Genomic DNA, 23,703 nt, shown 5'->3' with positions numbered 1-23,703 from the left:
GCTAATGAATTATATTTCAGCATGTGATTGTGACAGACCTGTCAATAAACGCAATGAAAGTTAAAGGTACAGCGAATTTCTACCTATTTATATACAGGGCGACGACCCCCCTCCACCCCCACCCCCCCCCCCACCCCGTACAAAGGTCCGGCAAATTTTAAATGGCTACAAAGGTCCAGGAAATGTGTTCGAGTAGCCTAATTGACAATTTTTCGCAACTTATGCTAGTTTGCCTTCAATGCCGCGGAGGCCACTTGGAGTATATTTTGGAAAGAACATGACTTTTATGCAAAGCCACCAAGATAACTAAAACTTTGGGAAAACTCATCAAATTTCATCAAAGTTAATAAAAACTTTTGATGGGTTCTGTGTTTTTGGGTCAACCTGTACAATACGAACATTACAGTACACTGACATGTTATTATTATACATGCGACCTTAGGACAAATTGCTGTCGTACTGACCCATTGAATCGTTTCTTATCAAACTAGAATTAGATACAGACGTATTCAGTTTCTAATGAAGAATTAACATTTTATTTCAACACTCCGAGATTTCATTGATTAGTTGTCTTTATTCAGTATTTCCAAGACCTTCAAATGTTAACTAAATCGACGTTTATCAAGAAGTTAAAAGATGTTTCATGTGTTTAGTTTGTTTTTTGTTCTTTTAGGATGTCTTATGTTGGCTGTTGGGCAGTCTACACAATCTGCAAATGTAAGTTGTTATATTATGTTGTATACGTGTTAATGTTTTGAATTGTATTATGTCCCCAGAGGTTCGAAGCCTGATTCAAACCACAGGAGTTTGCGATTGGTCCTTAGAGTTTATTTGAAACCAAGAAGATACATTCGTCAATAATCACGGTGTCGTCTAGGGTTTCTCAAATTTTCAGCCATCTTTGCTTTGCGATGCACTAGATCGATTTTCTAAATAGTCTAAATCGGGAGAGAAATTTTAGGAAAGTGCTCAGATTGTGTCGAAAAAGTACCACGATTTTCTAAATAGTCTAAATCGGGAGATGAAGTTTAGGAACGTGCTCAAATTGTTGGAAATGTGTCGAAAAAGTACCACGAGATTGTCAAGCGCGACGTCCTCTTGTCAGTGCTGCAGGACGGATGGCACTGGGTCCCTGTACACCTTGGGGCGCACGTAAAATAACCCTTAACAGCTATAATTCGAAATAAGAGTATACTGAATGGCGTATGGCTGTCGCCATTATCCCGGTTGGAACCGAAATATCGTAATAACCTAATTTTGTTATGCTGTCAACTTTTATGACGTACTGAAAATCCAAGATAACAAGCAATTTGGCTACCAATATATGGAAGAGTGTCAAAAACATACCACAATACATTACTCATTTTTAAACCTAACAACGATGAAGATAGCCAATGCAATGAGGTTTAACGTCTTGCGTTCCTGCACCAACCGGCCATACCGATGCAGTGTACTATGAGTTAAATTTTCGCCTGAATGCTGTGAGCCAACACCGGGATCGAACCCGGGATCTCCTGGTTAGTGAGCCAGCGCAATACTCATCGAGCCACCGTGGCTCCAAATGGCTTTAAAAGTATCTTACTTAATTGTGTTGTTTTTTGTTTTTTTGGTGAACGAAGAGAAGTCTAGATGATGTAGAAGAACTTGTTAAACCACTACGTGTCCAAGTTGATGTACGTGACGATAATATCAGCCGACTATATAGGGCGGATTATATTTATGCTGCAACACAACTACAGATTATCTGGTATCAGGATGGACGTCTTAAAAAAGGTCAGTTGTCACGAAGTTATTCACGATCGCCTACAGTTCATAAATAATTAGATGTACATGCGTATTGGAGTATCATTGCCAAATACCAAGCCCTCATATTACCCTTCGAAATGTTTCCCTGATTTGCACAATCTGGATTATTTTTTATGTTTGAAAACAAAGAGTAAGTCAAGGGTCTGACTATTGTTAAACCCGTTTTCATTATATCTTCTTCTAATTTAAAACTCCGAAATTGTTGACTGGAACCAATGACCCACCCTCCCCGCCACCAAAGGTTTTAAAGCTACATCATTAATTAGACCAAGAATCATAAATATTTATCAATTCAGTTGCTAAATGCTGCTCCCCTCGTTTTTCAGAAGAATCAAAAGCAAAAAGATTGGAATTAACCAATGGTACAACAAATTTCATTACGAACTCATCACAGATTAAATTAGAATTCGTAACAGGGACTTTTATCAGTACTCTGATATTCCGTCAAGATCTGGAACCAGGAATAGTTCATGAAATAGGTGAATTTACATTGGAGCTGATGCCATCACGAGCTTTGAAATATAACTATGGAAGCGCAGCTCCGGGAAAGATTAGACTTCCGTTGGAAGATCCAGAGGGGTTTGAACGAGAAATCATCTGGTCAATCTACACAGCGTACTACTTCATTAATCCACCTACTATCCGAGAATATTATCAATGGCGAATGAAACGCTCCAAAAATCCACCCCTGCGATTCATAGATTCTCAAATAGTGGGGAATTTTACAGAACAGTTGTATATTTTGTCCTCCCATAATCAGGACCTGGAAGGTCTTGTTACATGGTCAGTTACCCTTAGCAACATCAATTCTACGTCACCACTAGATTATAGGCTGTTTCAAAAAACTATTCCCGTGTATGAAGCGCCCTATGACCAACCATTTCCAGAAACATTGTTAGGGTTCATTAAGAAGGAACATACATTGTTAACAGAATGCCCTGGACATTCCGATTGTGAAATAATCTGCGAGGTGGTTGGTTTTGAACCTATCGACGTTTTTCTGTACAAAGTGGACAATGGTACAAAGGAGCCAACAAACTTTATACAAACAAAACGACGCCAGCGTCATCATTTGCGACAGCATTTTTACATTGAAAACATGACGAAATCTCTAGAAGGAAAATATATTTGTCAAGCTTTGAACAGTGCAGGGTTTACCAGAGAACTGGCATTTCAGTTGTTCGCTAAACAGAAAGTGACTATAATACACAGTGAATCAAGTTTTGTTCAGATAATGAACACAGAGAAGAATGGGGTAAGTACACGAACAGGTTATGCCCGGTATTTATGACATATAGAATCGTTGAGATGGCTAGATATAAGATCCACAGGACAGTATGCCAGCTTTCCACCAAAAGGATGCAAGTTACTCTATTTATAATTGATTCAAAGATAGGGGGCGAAGTGACCAGTCCTTTAAAATCAATTCGATGGTCCTTTTTATACAACTACTGTACCTAAACCACAGAGTAACAAGCTCTATAGAATTAAATTTTAAGCCGTAGTGGTATATTTACTTACTTTAGTTTGGGTTTGAACACAACTTGGACCTCGATGCAGTTAATTGGTTGCCATTGTTTTTGTCCTCGAAGCAGGTTCTGTATTATCTTCTCAAGTATCCGATGACACGTCTCCTTTATTTGAGAAGTGCACATTTTGACATCACATTTCTCTTTACTTTTAAATCTATTTGCAGTTTATGATTCGATGTTCAGCTTCAGGTCATCCAAAACCAACCCTGTCGTTCAGAGAGAATAATTTAAGGAGCAGAATGATCAAGAATAACACCGAATATGAGATTATCCAGAGAGAATCTGAAAATGGGATCCAACATATTGTGTTGACTATACATGATCTACGATACGATGTTTTTGCATACGTCTGCGTGGCCAAAAATCGATTTGATTCAGACTCGATATATTTTTATCCTTAAAATTTTGACATAAAGCAACCGGCGTTATGTTGGAAGCAGTGCATATATTTGTATATTTTTGGTCTGACGAAAATAAATCCGAAATATCAGATTCGAATATTTTCAGGGATATGGGGATCGTTTGAAACAAAATAAAGTTATTATTAAGTTAATTTTGAATCCTTAAATAAAATCCCAAAAATCTCCATAACATGCAATTCATTCGCAATGTAGTTACTCGTTTCTTGGCACATAAAACTTGAATGAAACCGCATCAGTTGCGTAGTATATATTTCGCTGCCCGTTATCACATGGTATCTAATCCTATGGCAATTATTGATAAGTCAAGAATATATTAATCTTTGTTTCCTTTATGCAATTTCTTCTTATTCTTAAAATCAGCATGAATTTATTTGCAAGTTGTTGTAGGATTACCTTTGGACTTGATAACATCTACAGATTTTGTAATTGTTTTAAATATATCGAATTAATAATAGTAATTATACATAAAACACTATACAGTATCCAATGGACCTAAGTATATCTTATAATAATAAGTAAAAAAGAAAAAGTAAATTATGTAAATATATATATAAATAAGAAATACAAAATGAAATCAAAGATTTGCGCTAATAATAAACAGTTGGGTTGTTGAAAGATCTGTAACAGAGCGCTTCTATAGGCATATGGCAAGGTCCTAAACTTTGGGAAACTTTTCCTCCTGATTGTTTAAGTTTTATAGGCACATATTGCATAATTAGCTAACAACATTAATTGTTACAAGCTGCAGATGCACGTTAACTAGTAACCGCGCTCACTCCACGAATTGTGTTAAATTAAGTGTGTCCTTTATAATGGCCAAATATTTGTATTATTTAGAATGTACTTCACTAAGCTATCTCGCTGAATATCATGTTTTAGTTTTCTCGTTAGTTTGAATAAAGTGTCCAACGAATGATATTTTTAAGGAAACGGGAACCGGATAACAGATGATGGAATTAGATTAGTATTGTACTAATTAACCCCACACTTGTTGTTTAAACTGTCACAAGCTGCAGCTTGTTTAGCTTATGTCTATTTCTGACATGTAATACCCCTTTATTTTATTAATTCAAATAGGCGGGGATCACAAAAAACAGCGAGAACGAATCCAAACTGCATGGATAACAAGACATATACCACTAAATAACTTACATCATAACATAACTCTAATCAAATCTACGGATCCAACAAATCCACATCATATTAACAAGAGAAATTTGAATAAAAAGGCGAAAGCGCTGTTGAAAACACAGTTCTAGAAAATGTAAGTTGTGCTGGTTGAGGTTTTACTCGGTATTTTATTGACTCGGTTGTTTGTGCACGAGACTCAATTGGAACTGTACCATATTGATCTTGGTTCCCTGTTTCATGTGGAACCTATATTTATAGAAGTCAAGAATTGATTCATCATGCTGCCTCACTTTTTTATTTACTATCTTTATAGAACATTCTAGTAACTAAACTGCATTACCAAAAGTGGTCATCTGGACTTAGACTGGTACTTGCTTCCCCTGATCTCATGATGGCGAATGTAGCACCTCTGCGCATAGCCTTTCTCACTTTCTTCCCCCACCCACGCTGTGTTTAGTTTTTTTTTATCTAGAATCGAGGAAGAGTGTCTGAATTTTTATGTTCTGTCCAGTTTTGGTGAATATTCATAAATGAAATAATTATGGTAATCGCTTACACGAAAATGACGTCACTGCCTATAGATTCCTTCGACCGGGATTAGCAAAGAATCGAAACGATAAACCCCTTTCTTTATTTTTTATCAGATGATTGAGACGTGTTCATAAGACTTACTAGTCTGGGATCACGTAGCCAAATCGGACAACGGTCATAGCTAATTCCGTATACAGTAATAATATTCAAATGTCACATACTGGGAGGCAGTAACAAGATATAGATAATGATTATTATCAGTGTATCAGTGTCCTCCCGGTAATTTAAAACATCTAATTTGATCATATCATATTATTTTAATCTCCCTGACCTTCAACGCCTGGGGTTTGTTTTTTTAATAAAAAAAAGTTTGACTGAACTTTTTGGGTCTCATTTAGAGTGAGACTGAATAATTATGCCTTGTCTAAGTGTTTAAAGTTGTATGGTATTTCTTGTGAATCAAGTGGATGATTGGTCTTTTGGGTGTTTAATAAATAAGCTATAGGGGTAACTGGGGCTTTTAAATTCGAAAACTTAAAGGGACAATAACACTCTTGCTGGCTTGACAGTTCCAGAAAATAAAAAATAGCCTTATTCTAAATACTAGATGTTTTAGTGTCCTACCTGTTGTGTAAATTATCCATTAAATCCTATTTTACTTGTCCAGAGGGTTCAAAAATATTTTTAAATCCAAGTCGCATTTGAAAAGCTTTACGTCAGGCTTTTCAAATCATTTAGTTGGATTTTTCCAATTTTTTTAAATTGGGTGTGTTAAGATGAAATTTGTATCATCAATTAATTGGAATATTGTAAAAAAGTGCAATTTGTTGACCAGAATAAAGATTGGGACATATTATTCAGTTAGAACAAGAGTGGTATTGAGCCTTTAAAAATTGGTGCTAATAGCGTTTGACAGATATTTTTAAAGGGTATCACACAGCTGAAATAGTGTAAAACGGTATCATTTTCTTTCTGATTATACTTCGTCTTAATTATCTTATTTAACTCCGACATTGTGAACATGGGTTGTAGTTGGTGGTTAAAACTATTTCGAAGTGACATAAATTTTCAATGTTCATGAAAAACACAAATCAGCCTTTAAGTCTGCGAATTTTCAACCAATATCATTTTGAAATTATTGCATTATTAGAGAGCTGGAGGTAAAATTCTAAATCGTCGCTCACATTTTTGGGGTGTGTCTGTGTGTGTGTGTGGAGGGGGTGGGGGTGAATTCAGATGGTAAAATATGTATAAAGCTGCGGATAGTGTAAACAAGAAGAAAATAAAATGTTTATGAACGACCCTATGATGATACTACAAGAACCCGCGGAAGCTTAAGTGATTTTGAATTTTTGTCTTTATTTTTTCTCGCCTTGGTTTTTTAAAACAAGTCTTATGTGATCTCCGGGTGCATCTTAAAGGATCGAAAATGGAAAAACAATTAGCTAAAGTTTGAAAGAGAGCTTCTTAGTTCATTGTTATCGACCGAATCCAACCATTACAAATTGGTCATTTTATACTGCGGTAAGACGTATTATATCTGGAAAAACGTCCCAAAGAATGTTCTGAAACATTAAATAAGTTAGGATTAAAGTATTTTGTAACGTAAATGTATGCTGGAATTTTTTTTAAATTTTTTGACCGATTGTGAATATTAATTGATGTTTTCAGAACAATTTTCGTAAAGGATACATGTTAGTGCATATTTTCTGGAAAAAATAATTTAACCGGTGGATTTTCAAAAAAATGTTAGCATAATATTATGTATAAATAAAGATGTCGTTCTAGAACAAAACGTACAAATTATAAAATGACTAGGGGATATAAAAGTTGAGAAAAGGTAGAGAAAGATTATCGAGATAGTGGAAGTAATTGGTGGTCTGGAATTATGCATATGCGTGGGTTAGTGCCTAATTTAAAGCAAACAGCCGAGTAATTCAATTTGAAAAAAAACGTTAAATATCCATGTCATGACCTCTATCTCGTTTTTCATATAAACTGCGTAGTTTCCACAGTTTGAGTCGGATATCCCCAATTTTCTATAATTAGATTATAACGCGATAACATCAATACATGCTGTATATATATGCTTGCATATTCCATTAATAATTTGTATTCAAATACAACAGTTCAGAATGGCTGTCATCTTGAGCAAAGGTATTTTGGTATTTACTCTGATGGCGATATCGCTGACAGTTTCACATCAGGTTAGTAATTTTATGTTAAATATTCATTGTTGTAAGTGATGGGTGTTCTTACTCTTCCAGAACACCTGATACCACGTTTTTATTTTGGGACTTTTCAATTTTTTTGTAAGGATTATTTTATCCGATTAAACATTCCATACTTAGAGGCGAGAGTAGTCTACGAGTGTAATACGCTTACTCTTCTAGAACAATTGGTGCTCATTCTGGTTTATTTAGTATCAAAATACAGAATAGTAATTGTCTATCTTTAAAGTCATAGACACTAGAACATTTGGGATAAAAACTAATTTAAACAAATGTATTCTGTATATTCTAGACTGTGGTACAATATACAACAGATTTTACAGATGTGAAAGTCTTTACAGCCGATCAAACTGAGGTGAGTATGGAATACAGTGTATGATTTACAATCTTCATGATGATTTTGAAACGTTAATTAAAATTATAGCAGCACCTCGTTCCGTTTTATTGAGGGACATGAGCGTTTTAGAGATATTCGTGTAAAACGTTGCTAAAAAGGCCAATGCATGCATTTTCGATGATTAGATCAATATAAAAAAAATTAATAATATTTGAAAATATCTTAAAGTGATAATACTATTTTTCATATTACGTCATGGTTTTTGTTGATTTGTCTGTATTGTAAGGAAAGATACTTTTTGTGCGACAAGAACGTTTCCTTCCACAGGATCATCAGGTTAAGGTACCACAAGTTATGCATATTTGGCAGTGAATTATGCAAACGTTGCTGGACTTAGAATCGAACCTCCGTAATTGTTGCAAAAAGCAGCGGCGCTACGGTCCACTCTTATTTCGAAGTCCAATTGCCATGGGTTCTTTTTCATACACGCTAACGTGTACAGGTGACCTGGTTGTTTTGTCCCACCCGAACGACTAGACACTCCTCCTTGCCAGTCCTTCCGTCCAGCATTTCTGACTAGAGGAAACCACACTGGAAATCCTGAGCTGTTCTCGGGAAACACCGGGATCGAAACCCGAACGCCCTCTTTAGTGCGCCAGTACCTTATACGCCAAGTCACCGGGATCCCTGTAGCCTTTCGGCTGAGTTGAAGATTATGTGACGTTACTTTATCTGTTTTAGATTAGCCTGGATGTTCAAGTAAACTATAGACAAAATCAATGGGAAGATATAATTGTTGATCCACGTGAAAACCCCAACCTCTACCAACAGATAGTCAACTTTACAGTTATAAATGCACTGAAGGTAACCACTTTACTCACGACAGTTGCATATTTAGGTGTATGAGAATGAGCGTTGCCCCATTCGTTCTTCGATTGATTATACCAGGAACGCCAAATTCGGTCTCTTAGGCGGCATTCAAAATATTGAAACTCTCATTATGGTAACAGATAGGGCTGTTTTACTATAAAAGATCCTGAATTATATGGTTGCCAATACCTTTTTCGCCGTATCTTGTAAAATTTGTTAATTATAAAAAGTGTTTACGAAACTATAGAAACTACGACCGGCCTGAAGAATATCAAAAATATGGTAGTACATTTTAAAGTATTAGTGGAAATAGAGCAACATTTAGATTCAAACTGCAATATTCAATTAAGATAAGTGATATAAATGTAAATAAAAGGTTACATGTATTGTAAGCGCATCAGCACAAACATTAGAACTGTGTCATGAATTCCGCTCCATAATTGCAGACCACACGTTTGAATATTATGCCGACTTCAGGAAAATTGGTAACATTGTATGTATATGATGATTTATTTCTCAATCTACAGGGTACCGGCGGATTATTTCAATTGATAGATTATTATCAACAAAGAGATGTCGTAGAAGCATCCTTTAGGGATGCCATAGATTTGAGATTTACAGGGGTGTGTTGCGGTATTGGATGTATCAACAAAAACGGAGGTTCGTTGGTTATCTCACATTAACTGTAATACAGCCGAGGTCCATCCCAGCACATTCTGGAATGGACGTACAATAAAGGTGGAACTCATAGCTAGAAACTCCGTTTTCCCTCCAACGTTCTTCCATAACGATACGCATGACGATAGCAAATAAAATTTAACGTAGAATAATCTTAAAAATGACCGAATATTGTGTTGAAGCGAAGTTAAACTCATTTGAAAAGTTCGCGTAGCCAACAGTACTTTGTATTATTAAGCATATAGGGCACACTGATCATAATGTCTATCAACGGTGGCGTAAGTCTACCCTGATGGGTTTTATCGGGGCTCTCCAGTTTCGTCCAATTTCTAAAGTATTGGAGTAAACCCCATTTGTCATTCTCTGTAGGATTAGAGGTAGACTGTGCTTAAACTTAATCGATGCCCATTTAAGTGATGCATAATAAATAATACACGTAAAAGTACGAAGTGCAAATATCAATTATTCATTTATTTATGTCTCTCTAATTATTTCAGATTGTAGACAAGGCTGTAAACCTAGAGATACCTGTACGACTTTTGACAAGGGTATTTATACCATACTGGACAAGTTTATTCTCGTGGATGTTCACGTTCCTGATTTCATCAGACATAGAATAGAACAGCTTCTAGAAACAGAAATTATTGCATCTACAGAATAGTGGTATTGAACATAGATGGCATAATTTCATACAATGCTACTCCCTGATGTATGGGTGTCATTTTTTTTTCTTATGTCTGCTGCTTGATGAGTGACCTGACAAATAAATAAATGCAATCTGAATCTTAGTTATCTCCTGGGTTTTTTTAACGCAAATCTTTTGCTTGGTGGAAACAGCCAATGCGCATTTTGAAATCTCTACGGGTAATTAAACCGCTTAAAATGTGTCACGTGTGCAGTACACGTATAAACACATGTAGGTGTTAGGACAACAATCACAAAATAATTTCGTTTTTAGATTATAGTTTGTCTGCTGTGTTCAGAATAGCTTTGGTGGTGCTTTCCCACAAAACAAAATCGTTATATCTACCCCGGCCCCACCCCACCCCACCGCCACATTCTATATCGATATTTCCGAGGAGGATCATGGCAGAATTTATTACGGATGTGGCGAAAATATATGAATATCAACAAAGAATCGATGTTAACCGAATGGTGGCGAGCGTGTTGGGTTATTCTAACCGTCTAAAAAAAAGTATCTTCTCGACACAGGAGCTAGAATACAACTATTGGAAACCTGTGGTGCAGCCCATGTTTTCATGACTTTGTAACGAGACCAACCAAGAGGTCCCATATGCGACCTCAATGTTCGCCGAGAAAATTTCTCGACATTTTCCTGTTTGGCAACTCCTTATCATATCAGTAATGTAGGATGGAGGGACTGACAGGAAAATGCGTTTCGTTATTCAGTGGGAACGAATTGGCGTGCGCATTGCCAGTTGGATTTCCCCACAGGTAAGATTTAAACCCTATTCCATGTGTATTAACTAAACGATATTGGTGGTACAGTATAAATAACATATTTTATTAATGAATTAGTCTTCGAGCTATGATTATTTCAATACTCAGTACAAACAAACACACAACGAAACACACAATAATGAAAATAAATATACTGTAAATATCCGACAGGTGTAGTTGTTTCACACGTAATGGCGCATTACAAAAATCCTTCCGTCTCTCCGGCCACCATTTCCTTTGCCATTTTTCAATAAGTCCAGTCTGTTGTAACTCATTCATACTGTAATATAAAGCCACGCATTCGTATAATGCCACGGGTTGGTGCTGTGCACGGGATAGGGCGGAATTTCTCAAAAATATTATATGCCAAATGCCGAAAATTATTTCGACCAAAGCATTATTCAGAATGTCCACTGAACTTTTCAAAATCACTATATAACAGTATGTGTACCAGCAGCAATTAAAACACGTGGCAAGGTTTTATTAAACAAGTAGGGAGCATAGTTAAAACTTTAGACTTAAATGTAGATTTATCTGAAGAAATGCATTTTTTTTCTGTGGAGTTTATGACATCGGCAAAGATGATTGGGGCTTTAACCTAAATTTTGCAGTTTGTCACGTGTGGACGGACTGAATGGCTGGTAATATGGGAGGATCTGTATAGTCAACCGAACATTCCTGAATGGAATACTCACAATAATTATAGCAATAACAGTCGAATAAGCAGGAGAATAAATAGAAACCTGTTTCCTCCAATCATCAGAACTAAAACGTCTTATGTTTCATTTAATTTAAACATACATTATGCGAGAGCTACATGTATTATAGCAAGAACAGAAAGCTCTTTATCGAAATCTTGCATAATGTATCTTTAACACTTACGTTGTTTCCAGCTCATGTTTCAAAGGTGATTTCATCGGAACCCCAAAGGCGTAAAAAAGGTCATATATTGCAACAGTTTGTAATCTGATAACGTCACAGTTATTGGCATATATAAAGCTGGTACATGAAACGCCTGCGAAATAAACGTAATTTCCTGCAAGCAGATGAGATATATGTACGTCATCGTTATACAGATTATAGGCCGCCATCTCTGGATGTAACTGTATATTTGCGTTCAATCTCTCTTGCAGTCTTTTGTAATCAGGAATAGAATGGTTCTGAAAAAAATCAAATCTACAGTTAAACCTGGTACAGTTGTCACATATAATAACCACCTGCTCACAGTGGTCACATCCAATCGCCACCAAGTTGATCCCCCTCAAACTAAAAAAAAAAAAACCTCCCCGGGCTTATAATTATGATACGTGACAAACCACTTAAGAAGTTTTTTTATAAGGAGGTTATATACTTTATTTTATATTTTTAGCATGTAGTTATTATTTTTCTATGGTAGTGGCTGTATTATCAAGTCCAACATGCACATTGGCTTTACCTTTAATTGGTCTAACAGGGTGGTGTTTGCCATAATTCCCAACCGGTAATCACTGTCTAAAATATCTCCTAAACTGTTAAACACAACAACTGGATTTGTGCGTGTAAAGAACGCTACTAGATTGCCTTTGTACACAGATCCCATAATAATACAGAAAATCCAAAATGAAGCCAAAGATAGCCGACCTGTTAATGAATCTATCTTTAGCATACCACCTAGAAAGGAAATAAATATATATTTCAATAAAAAGTAAACGGACGGGTTAACAGACAATGGAACATGCATCTATCAACAGCTAAGCTATAAACAAGTTTGTAAATCTATGTTTATTGTTTCGGATTTTTTTTTTCGAATTTGATTGGAACAAGATATTTTAAAGGTTGCGTTTAATTGATAGTACGGTGGTTTAAAGCTCGCTTGCACGGTAATGACATCGTAAACAGAAACTAGGAACAGTTAAGAATTGCTCGTCTAATACGATTTTGTAATCTTTACATTGCTTTGGATTGGACCGTCCTGAATTTTTATAAAACCAGAGAAGGGACTCTTTGGTTTGGGGAAGTGGTTGAACGCGTGCGCGTGAATTCAAAAATGATGTCATTGTCGAGTTAAGAAGTATGGACGCCTGTCTGAGTTTAACCTCTTGGGTTTTCTCTCTCTTCACTCCTCACCAATTCATTTACCGACTAATTTATTCTTACTGGCCCCGTACCTCTACTGGTTTTGTGTTGCTTTAGTCCTACCATGTCCCACCACGTACACTAATTTTTCATTTTTCGCTTTATTCCTCGCATCCCCCCGGCCCCATTTTGTTTCTTTTATCCCTTATCTTTTAAAGTGGCATACTTTACCTTGATGTACAATGATGCCAACAATATGAAATATTTGTTCTTTAAGCGATGCTATTTGTTTTCCTCTGTTACATGGATTGATTCTCTCTAATGTCCTTAGAAAACAACAGAAGTAGATGAAGCATAGCAGAATCCCAACTAACACTACAATCTGAAAAGGTTTGGTGTAAAGCAGGAAAGATGATGAAACTGGTCTTTTCCAGTATGTGGGGATAACCTTGTCAGTAAAATAAGCAGGAAAAACATAATCCACGTGTTTCATCTTTTCTTCACTCACAGCGGATGGGTAAGCCTTTATATCATATTCCTGTACAAAAACAACAAAGATAATATTGCATATCTACAGTACGACTTTGTCCACTCTAGGAAGTTGAACTCGTAGAAATTGTGATTTTATCTACCAATGTTTCCCACGTGGTCGACTACAGATGTGATGTCATTTCGATCAGCAGACTTTATGATATAAATAGATAAATATTTAGGGTCATAAACCTCAGTGATTCGCTTGCAAAATATTAAACAATCCACCAAATAATTATAGGGATGGTGGTAGAATTTCATTTTCCAATTTATATACATATTTTCGGTGAATCCTAACGGCAAGAAACATTTATGCTGTCAGCTCTTTAAGCTCCATCGCTGACAAGTGAGAACCAGGATTAAAGAATCCAGGAGGCTTCTCCTCGGATTGCACCGGGATTCAAATCTATTTATTTTCTTATTTTTCTCTATTTCTAAATTAACAGCTTACAACCGAAGACAACATATCGTACATTTAATGATATATTATTACCATCAGCGCTCACGCTGTCGATCGCCATTGCCGCCAATTGCGATAAAAATATAATTTTGGCGATAAAATATTCAATCTGGAGAAATTTTTGGCGATAACTTTTTCCTGTATGGCGATTCTTTTTTAACCATGGCGATAAATTTGTCCATCACTAGACAGATTCTAGTCAGAATATTGGGATTTCTAACCCCCCTCTTCTTCGGATTCAAAGTGTCAAAGGATTCCACTGTGTGCACACTGTGTGCACGTTAATATGATCTCATTCCGCCCTGGTAATGGAGTCCGACCTCGCCAATTTAAATACATACAGAAAATAAATCTCTGGCAACATAATACGCTCATAACACTTGATTAATTGATGAGTGACATTCTCACTCAAGTGCTATTTATATTTACATTGCACATAGAATGTTTCTGAATAATCTATATTTCATTTCAATATACTTACACCATTTACTACTTTATAAAACATACTTGTGTTTGTTCCCTTGACATAGCCAGTCCAGGAAATCTCTGGATCGTTGTAAAACGAATATCTAAACAAAGCGAATAAAATATTTGATGCAAAAAGAAACACATGAACAGCAAATCAAACAGTGATACCAAAACATCAGATCTCGGAAAATATCAACCGTGGACATAGTGAAAATTGTTGATATCATTTTTTTCTCCTCAAGTTTCATGTTACCAGATACGACGACATCGACAAATATATTTGTTATATAAATAACACAAACAGTCGTTGTCAACCGGTAGTTCAGAAAAAAATTTAAACAGGTCAACAAACACTGTGACTATTTAAACTTAAAGGACAATATTGGTGTCAGTCATTATAAAATATGTGATAGAGCTCGTTAAATACATCACAAATATAATTTTAACACAGAGATCATTGCTACGGGAAATGTGTAACAAGCACATGAAGAAACGGGAAGTGACGTCAAACATGACAAACACGAGTTGTCCTTCTATATAACAGACTGAAGTAACGAGCGGTAACAGACAAACGATCGAATTTCATTTCACTGATAATTCAGTTGAAGGTGAAAAGTTGTTATATGAGACGATGAGAGGATATCTGACAATTCAAAAAAAAGAATAACGATCAAATTAGAAAAAGTCCGTGCATTACCATGTTTTTATTAAAAACAGAATGAATAAAAACCGGGAATATACGGGATTTTTCTATTTTTTCTCGTGTCCATTATCTAGTGACAGCCAATTCTATTTTTGAATTGTGAGATACCCTTTCACCGTCCCATATAATAACTTTTCAACTTCAACGGAATGTATTTAACCAGTTCTATCACATATGTAATAATAACGGACACCCTGTTATGAATAATCAGCAAGATTGTTTTATTTTTTTTACCGGATTATCAAAATTACCGTTACATATCTAGTGACAGCCAATTCTATTTTTGAATTGTGAGATACCCTTTCACTGTCCCATATAATAACTTTTCAACTTCAACGGAATGTATTTAACCAGTTCTATCACATATGTAATAATAACGGACACCCTGTTATGAATAATCAGCAAGATTGTTTTTTTTATTTTACCGGATTATCAAAATTACCGTTACATATGTGCTAATTACTTGGATTATGAACCTATGGCTGATTCCCACTAAGGTATGACGGTTATTTTAGTCGACAGGCAAGTTGATTGACTGCTTAATAAACAAGTAATAATTAACTCGTTTTAATTTAGCCAAAAGTAGATTGATTTATAATACCAAAACGGCCGGTTCATCGTCTTACCAATCGGGTAGACTGAACTTTAAGCGGCTAAAACCGACTAAAACAACCGATTAAGATGCCAGAGATACTGAAACTTAATATAAAAAAATGATGATTTCTGTCAGATAACGGCAACTATTTTCATCTGTAAAATTCACCCGTGTAATGTACGAACTTTGCAATTTACATCATTTAACATCATGATTATGATCCCAGAAATTTGGTCTAGTAATTTGGTTCTTAAAAATCGCCCCTTTCATTTCGAAAAGATACTCACGTAAAGTTGAGTTTTATAGCAATCGAATCTAATATATCAGCTATGTAACCTTTATAGACTGGTGTGCCATTCACATACTCTTCTTCTATAAACGATTTCCACTGGTATCAACATGTAACAAAAAATATACAGTGAAAAGTTCTTCAAGTATAATACAGCAACAAGCAGTGATGTTTCGTTCCCTGTATTCTAACGGTCACCGCTTTAACTCAAATAGAACGGAACGAAATATTTATAAAAAAAAATCAGCCATGGTAAAAATAAAGAAAGGAGCGGCTGCCAGGCAGGATACGCCCACATTTTCGAGAGATGGATAGAGAACAAGCTAAAAAGAAAGTGATTTTTCCTACAATCAGGGGCCATAATTCAGGAAGTTACGGTCCGATATGCGCGAATATCCAAAGGAACCGAGATCTTTGGGTTATAAACTTACATTTCATGTTTCCACTGGTATCAACATGTAACAAAAAATATACAGTGAAAAGAAAGTGATTTTTCCTACAATCAGGGGCCATAATTCAGGAAGTTACGGTCCGATATGCGCGAATATCCAAAGGAACCGAGATCTTTGGGTTATAAACTTACATTTCATGTTTCCACTGGTATCAACATGTAACAAAAAATATACAGTGAAAAGTTCTTCAAGTATAATACAGCAACAAGCAGTGATGTTTCGTTCCCTGTATTCTAACGGTCACCGCTTTAACTCAAATAGAACGGAACGAAATATTTATAAAAAAAATCAGCCATGGTAAAAATAAAGAAACCAGCGGCTGCCAGGCAGGATACGCCCACATTTTCGAGAGATGGATAGAGAACAAGCTAAAAAGAAATTGATTTTTCCTACAATCAGGGGCCATAATTCAGGAAGTTACGGTCCGATATGCGCGAATATCCAAAGGAACCGAGATCTTTGGGTTATAAACTTACATTTCAAGTTTCAACAAAATCGGATAAAAATTGTGACCTCTATAGGGTCCACAACCTTGATATACCATATTTTTACGCTATTTGAGAACGAACGGCGGCCATTTTGTCTGTCAATTTTGGGCCAATTTTCACGAAATTCGAACTCAGCCTTCCTTAGGTTGTAACGGTGATATAATAATACTTTTTTTTAAATCGGATAAAAATTATGACCTCCATAGGGTCCACAAGCTAAAAACGCGGTCCGATATGCGCGAATATCGAAAGGAACCGAGATCTTTGGGTTATAAACTTACATTTCAAGTTTCAACAAAATCGGATAAAAATTGTGACCTCTATAGGGTCCACAAGCTAAAAACGTGATTTTTCGTACAATCAGGGGCCATAATCCATGAAGTTTCGGTCCGATACATGCCAATATCGAAAGCAACCAAGATCTTTTGGGGATAAACCTATATTTCAAGTTTTGTCAAAATCGGATAAGAATTGTGACCTGTAGAGAGTCCACAAACAATTGTTGACGGACGGACAGGGGCGACGGCATAATACGTCCACAAGAAAATGTGGGCGTATAAAAAATAAGTAATAAAATAAATTTACGGCTTAGATCTGATTAGTGTAAAAAGTCACCCTGCCTTGCAACGCCTTCTAACTATTGCACCACTGAAATTTCGGGTTGAGGATTCCTTCATCACAATGGGAGATTGGCGGGCATCGTGGAATCTATAACGCGCACAATATGTGATTAATATTAACAGATTATTTTTTCAAGGCGACGTCGCTCATGGCTAGCGCGTGTGGATATGTAGGAGGCTTACTACACCAATCTATTTAAACAAACGTTACTCCATTATCAGTTACCATTCAGTGGTGATCAGTTATTCCTACACGAACACGGGCGTTCTCTGTGCTCGAAATATCAGCTGATCTTTTCTTTATCACTGCTGCTCGGATTGAAAGATAAGATAAGATAAGATAAGATTTTATTGTATCATTGCATCCACCAAGGACAGCATACACAGTTTAAACAAAAGTTGATCATACAATTGTAACATAACATCTGGGGTGATCCTTTATGGATGTACAATGTGATATAACAAGTCTATAAGCATTAAAAGATGGTCGGTATAATGAGAATCAGTATAGAGCTAAAACGAAAATTATCTAAACTAGCCTGAAAAATAAACAAACTATTTCTACCGTAAGTATTAGTATAATAAACATATTATATTGAACTGGGGTGAAATGAGCTATACATTGAAACTAAACTCATATCTTCGTGAGTGATGTATAAGGGTTATATGTTAAAAAGAAAACCAACGAAAAAAAAACCAAGTGGTCGACTAGCAAATCTTACGATAAAAGTAAAACAATAGCCTACAGTTTCTAGCAAGTATGACAATGTTTTATGAACTGACAATGCTTGTTATCATTGCTTTTAGTATAGCCCCGATATCACTAGGCCGGTAGTCCTATAGACTATCTAAATCGTTAAATATTAGCCACATTGTATACAATCTAGAGCATCTAATACCACACTGCCAATAGCCTTTGTTTTATTTTCGTATAGACATGACCATGCTTACAGTTTTGGTGATGACGTTGAAATGCCTTCCGTTGTATTTATAGTTGATGTTGGGAAATAGTTGTTCATCACGTGACATATCAACCGGATAAAACCGAACGCCACAGTTTGTCATCAAAAGTGTCATTACGTCACTTACAGATACACGTTCATCAGTCTAAAATTAAAGATACATTTTTAAAGACATTTATACATGCCTAAAATCAACTCTCTAGATCATTAGATGGCGGAGATTTAAACGGATTAAAATGCGATCGCCATTTAATGATCTAATTTAAAAATGGAGAAGCAGGGATGAGTCTCGATTAACAAGTGACGCTGTTGCGATAAAAAAAAAACCCAGTGATAACGCTAGTCAGAATTAGGTAATTTGAATGGAATTTTCAATATATTAATTTTGAATCATCTATTTTAGAACCATAATAGCAAGAGCGACCAGCTCTTAATCTATATCTCACATAATGTATCTTTAAATAACAACCTGTAGATTAATTTCTAAAAATGGCAATTAATATTTAAAACATTCTAAAATAAAACTTGATCTACATTTTCATTTCTTTTATGTAGCGGAATTTTTCCCATCCGCATCGCGTATCCGTATCGTCAAGTGATACGTTGCGTCAATTTAGTTTTAGAGTTTTGTCAGATTTTCGCGCCGCGTACGTATGAGTAGCTCAGCTAAGCCTAGTTTCATTACACCATGATGGCAGTTATCTACCAAGATTACCGCATAGCCTACAAATTCATAGAGGGAGTAAAGTCGCTCGACAGTCACTGGGCTATTAAATATAATTCAATGTCGAATCTTATGAAATATCTTCGACAACAATTTTCGGTTTCAACACGCTTTCATTTCAGAAAGTTTATACCCCTTCACCATAGAATCATATCATTTACAGATTTGCAAGGTCCCACCTCCCTAAATTTAACACGTCGATCAACCAGCATGCAGACAGACAAACAGACGGACAGGAAAAATATGAAAATTCCGAGAAAAACTCATCAAAAGTAATGATCAAATTCCAGTCTTTATCATAGTTAAAATCATATCAAATACACACCTTAGTGTTCTAGGATACATTATAGATTCATAAAAACGCTATTGCACAACATTTCAGCGTCTATAAGTATAGCAAAAAAGACGGTAAAAAGACGAAGGTGTTATATGGACCTTTTCCGTATGAAAGCTGTTCGATATACGTGCTGTACGTCAAGCGCAAAATAGATACGGATACGCGCTACGGGCCAGGAATTTACGCTTGCCAAAAATCTGTATTGTATCGAACGCCACGGTGAAATTTAATATCTAAATTCCCGAATTTCTTGCGCGCCCTTTTTGAAAGCAACTTGTTGTATCTTTTGAGATCGGTGCATACTATACAACCTGGTAGCTACTTAATATCTGAGCCTTGAAAAGCCGTGAAAAAATGCTTAACAAGCTTGGAATCGTCGTACCTGCATTGCATACACTAGATGTCCAAGAGCAACAAATCATTTAAGACCATTTAGAGCAGAATCTACAAATTTAAAAAAATCGTATTTTCTCAAAAGACTGACATACTGGACTTTGGCCTTTCAACTTTATCATTCTTGTCGATACGCCGCTTTTATCCCTTGTAACAGTGTATATCTTAAGGGCTATACTATATACCAGAAAACACCTAAAAACACCGGAAAACTACCGGAAACACCGGAAAACTACCAGAAAACACCATGTTATACTGAATACCGGAAAACACCGGAAAAACACTAAATACCGGAAAACCGGTATATAGTATTGCCGTATCATACCGCCTCGTACTTTATGCAATATGCTCTCTCATGTCTCACATTACATGTAAATCGCATATCACCTTTGTACACCATCCAACGTTTCATTCCATGCAGTACTGTCTTTAGTGCCACATCGTCTTACCATGTCAATTTGTATCCCTTTTTACTACATATCTACATAGCCCATACCATATTCATCCCACAAAAATATGAACCGTGGCGAATATCAATTATTAATTATTGACAAAATAAATACCCGATCACGAAGGTAGATAATTGCCATATTGTCAAATTTTTCCACCCGACTTTCAATTGGTTGATAAACTTGTAAATGATGAAATATTACCCATGTTGACCAATGTCTGATGTTGGTAGATTTTTTAGAATTCTCATCAATGCTGGAAATCTGAATGAAATGATCAATTAGGAAAAATATCAGAAATAAATTTATATAAGCAAAAGAAGACCAAATGAAATTTTAAAAAACAACAAAAAACACATGATTTTCGAACGATGGTACTTAATGGAGATGTGTATAAACGAAACAAGATAAGGTCCTATCGCCGAACCTTTTTGTACATCAAAAGTGAGAATTGTCTATCAACAATCAGAAAGAATGAACGACTCAATGCATCCGCCGTGTTGTGATGCATCCAGTGAGTTCTAAAGTAAGAAATACTTCTCTGATTTTGATGAAACTTGAATTATAGGATACCCTTTAGACAAATGACCACTCCTCGTATTCAAACAGAGTAAATAGTATGTAATACCAAAAACCTTGTGGCCCTCTAGAGGGTTTATATCCCTTGTGATATTCGCGCATAACGGACTGTAACTTCCTGGATTATGGCCCCTGGTTGTACGAAAGATCGCATTTATTTTAGCCTGTGGACCCTCTATAGGTTACATTTTTTCACCGATTTTAAAACCGTTCAAATATAGCACCATTACACCCTTATGACAGTTGAGTTCGAATTTCGTGAAAGTCGAACCAAAACTGTCAAACGAAATAGCCACTCCTCGTAGGCTAAAGGGTAAAAGTATATGTAATACCCCCCCCCCCCCCCACCCCCCAAAAAAAGAAAAAAAAGATTTTACAGGACATTACGATATTTTTACGCGACATTACGACATTTTTTTAATTCATATGCTCAGGATTTGGTCACTCATATGGATCTACTTCGGAGCCCAATAGTTTTTTAGATGTGGGAATGACTCGGGGTTGTTTTTGCTGATTTTAAAGTATTTTCATATTTCATAAAAACATGGCAAATTAGGTACATATGGAAAGTAGAGCTACTCAAATCACTATTTCCCAAGTATTCAATGGAAACTTCCAGTTTCAACTTCAACTTCAATCAAATCCAAACCACTAGATTTCTCGTAATAGTATTCCTTTTGTAAATAGCTCTTCTGTAAATTATTTCTTAAAATCCCACTTTAAAATCTGGTCGTATATCGTTGTCACCTCTGATCGTTTTATAGGGTGGTTATTTCTAATAAAAGTGGTCCTAAGGCAAATTAGGTGCACATAGAAAGTAGAGACACTCCATCCTTACTATAAAACTACTGGATTCCCCGAAAAACACCCATGTAGCTCGCAAAGGGCAAAAATGTATAAGTATTACTCATCAGTTTGTTGTCTGCTCGATTGATGTGGGAAAAGCATTGTATGTGCTGATGGAATTAATAGAGGTTGTGAGAACAGTAAGAAGCTTAATGTCCTACTGTTCTGCTCCGAACTGGGCTAATGAAGACGGGCATACGCCATACAGTGTGTTATGAGGGACAGCGGCACTACGGCCTACTCTTATATCGAAATCCAACTGTCAAAGGATCTTTTACAGGCACGCCAATGTGTACACGGGACCTCGGTTTTTGTCCCATCCTGTGAGTTCTAAAGTAGGAACTGTCAGGCTGATGAGGAGACACTTTTTTCAAGAAGTCTGTAGGAACTTCAGAGTCCAATGACCAAGACTTTGAAGCTCAGCTGCGAATTGTCTGATTTACGAACACGAACAAAACTACAGAAAGATGCAGCTGGTGAACCCTTCCATTTTGTTTTATTTTACCTGTTTGATAACTGCGATTATACCTGTATCTTCTAGTACGGCTATAAAATTGAGATATTCCCCAACATACATCTGTGCTACTTGTTTTATATAATCCATGAACGCTTCACCAGTAAATAAATCTACATTAACGGGAAAATATTTTCCAGCTTTCCTGTCACCACATTTACTCCATATATCTGATACAAACGAATCTTAACGAAACAAAAACATAAAAAAAGAGTTTAAAGAGGTGACATAGCGGTGAAAATTATGTTTTTTTTTAAATATCCATGTGGAATTTATCAAGGTGTAAAAAAAAAAAAATAATGCGTGCTCTTAATTCTTTGTTTATGATTCTTAGTGTTTAGTACGTATCAACTTTGTCATTTGTTACCTGCATTTGTTACCTGCATTCGAAATTTGTATATCAAAATCAACATATTACTGGGTAATATGTCGGCACACCTCATACTTTCTGGTGGTCATTTTACCTACCTGTGATATTATCAAACAATATAACAATATTTTTGGTTGTTTTCTTGATCATGCCAAAAATAAGATCTCTTCTTGAATCCATCCGTCTAATTATCTCACTTTCGCTCTCTAAGACAAACAATAAAAGAGAGAGCAATTATATACATACAAGTAACTTCAAACATTATAATTACATACACACAAACACAATATATATATACATGGCAAGTAAATACAAACAGACAAAAAATAGTATGGGGTGGGGTGTAAATATATTGTATATATAAACTTTATGAAATCGTACGATATTTTTTTTCATGTTCTAACATGCCTTCAAAATGGGGAAAATAAGCTTGGTTACTACCATAGTAATGACCATGACACTGTTACAGTTAAATCAAAGAGAGGTTACATTTTAAGTAGACCAGGTGCTATGGCAAAATTAATTATTATTTACTAGAGTGGTTCTTTTCTTATCGACAGAAGTGAGAAATTTGGATAAGCTCCGTAGTTCGAATGTTAAAGTTGTACTTAATAATTGAATTAATTTAAATACATTAGGTTTTCGTAAAAAGTATGGTTTGATGAATTCATGGCGCAATTCATTAACAAGGACAGCTTAACATAAAATGAAATTCATCTTCTATATCGTTCCAGTTATTTTATTGTATCGGCATACTTCTAAATTTAAATTATGCGCGGAAATTCGGAATTTAGTTTAAACTCTTGTGCGGACACCAGCAAAATGTTGAAAAGAAAGGGGAGGGGGGTCCACAAGACTCCTTGTGTCCG

At 35.8% G+C, this 23,703-nt stretch overlaps 2 protein-coding genes and 1 long non-coding RNA gene across 3 annotated transcripts; 2 read left to right on the top strand and 1 right to left on the bottom strand.

Moving 5' to 3' along the window:
- Positions 1 to 539: 539 nt before the first annotated feature.
- Positions 540 to 5,028, top strand: LOC126828106 (uncharacterized). The gene is made up of 4 exons (XM_050557686.2): positions 540 to 717; positions 1,620 to 1,773; positions 2,133 to 3,061; positions 3,503 to 5,028. The coding sequence occupies exons 1-4, from the start codon at positions 637 to 639 to the stop codon at positions 3,737 to 3,739; spliced, it is 1,401 nt and encodes a 466-aa protein (XP_050413643.1). The 5' UTR covers positions 540 to 636; the 3' UTR covers positions 3,740 to 5,028.
- Positions 5,029 to 7,314: 2,286 nt separating this feature from the next.
- Positions 7,315 to 10,326, top strand: LOC126827181 (uncharacterized). The gene is made up of 5 exons (XR_007682597.2): positions 7,315 to 7,629; positions 7,946 to 8,008; positions 8,732 to 8,854; positions 9,388 to 9,520; positions 10,036 to 10,326. It is a non-coding gene; the product is annotated as an uncharacterized LOC126827181 (long non-coding RNA).
- Positions 10,327 to 10,715: 389 nt separating this feature from the next.
- On the bottom strand, positions 10,716 to 22,610 carry LOC126828050 (glutamate receptor ionotropic, kainate 2). Its single transcript, XM_050557631.2, has 10 exons — positions 22,456 to 22,610; positions 20,640 to 20,789; positions 18,612 to 18,767; positions 16,099 to 16,199; positions 14,527 to 14,614; positions 13,286 to 13,592; positions 12,435 to 12,649; positions 11,882 to 12,159; positions 11,155 to 11,279; positions 10,716 to 10,723 (listed from the first exon to the last, which is right to left on the bottom strand). The coding sequence occupies exons 1-10, from the start codon at positions 22,552 to 22,554 to the stop codon at positions 10,716 to 10,718; spliced, it is 1,527 nt and encodes a 508-aa protein (XP_050413588.2). The 5' UTR covers positions 22,555 to 22,610.
- Positions 22,611 to 23,703: the final 1,093 nt, after the last annotated feature.

The sequence above is a fragment of the Patella vulgata genome, chromosome 7, assembly GCF_932274485.2.
Source record: "Patella vulgata chromosome 7, xgPatVulg1.2, whole genome shotgun sequence".
NCBI lineage: Eukaryota > Metazoa > Mollusca > Gastropoda > Patellidae > Patella > Patella vulgata.
Note: the sequence above shows the minus strand (reverse complement) of the source record. Positions and strands in the feature narration are given on the sequence as shown.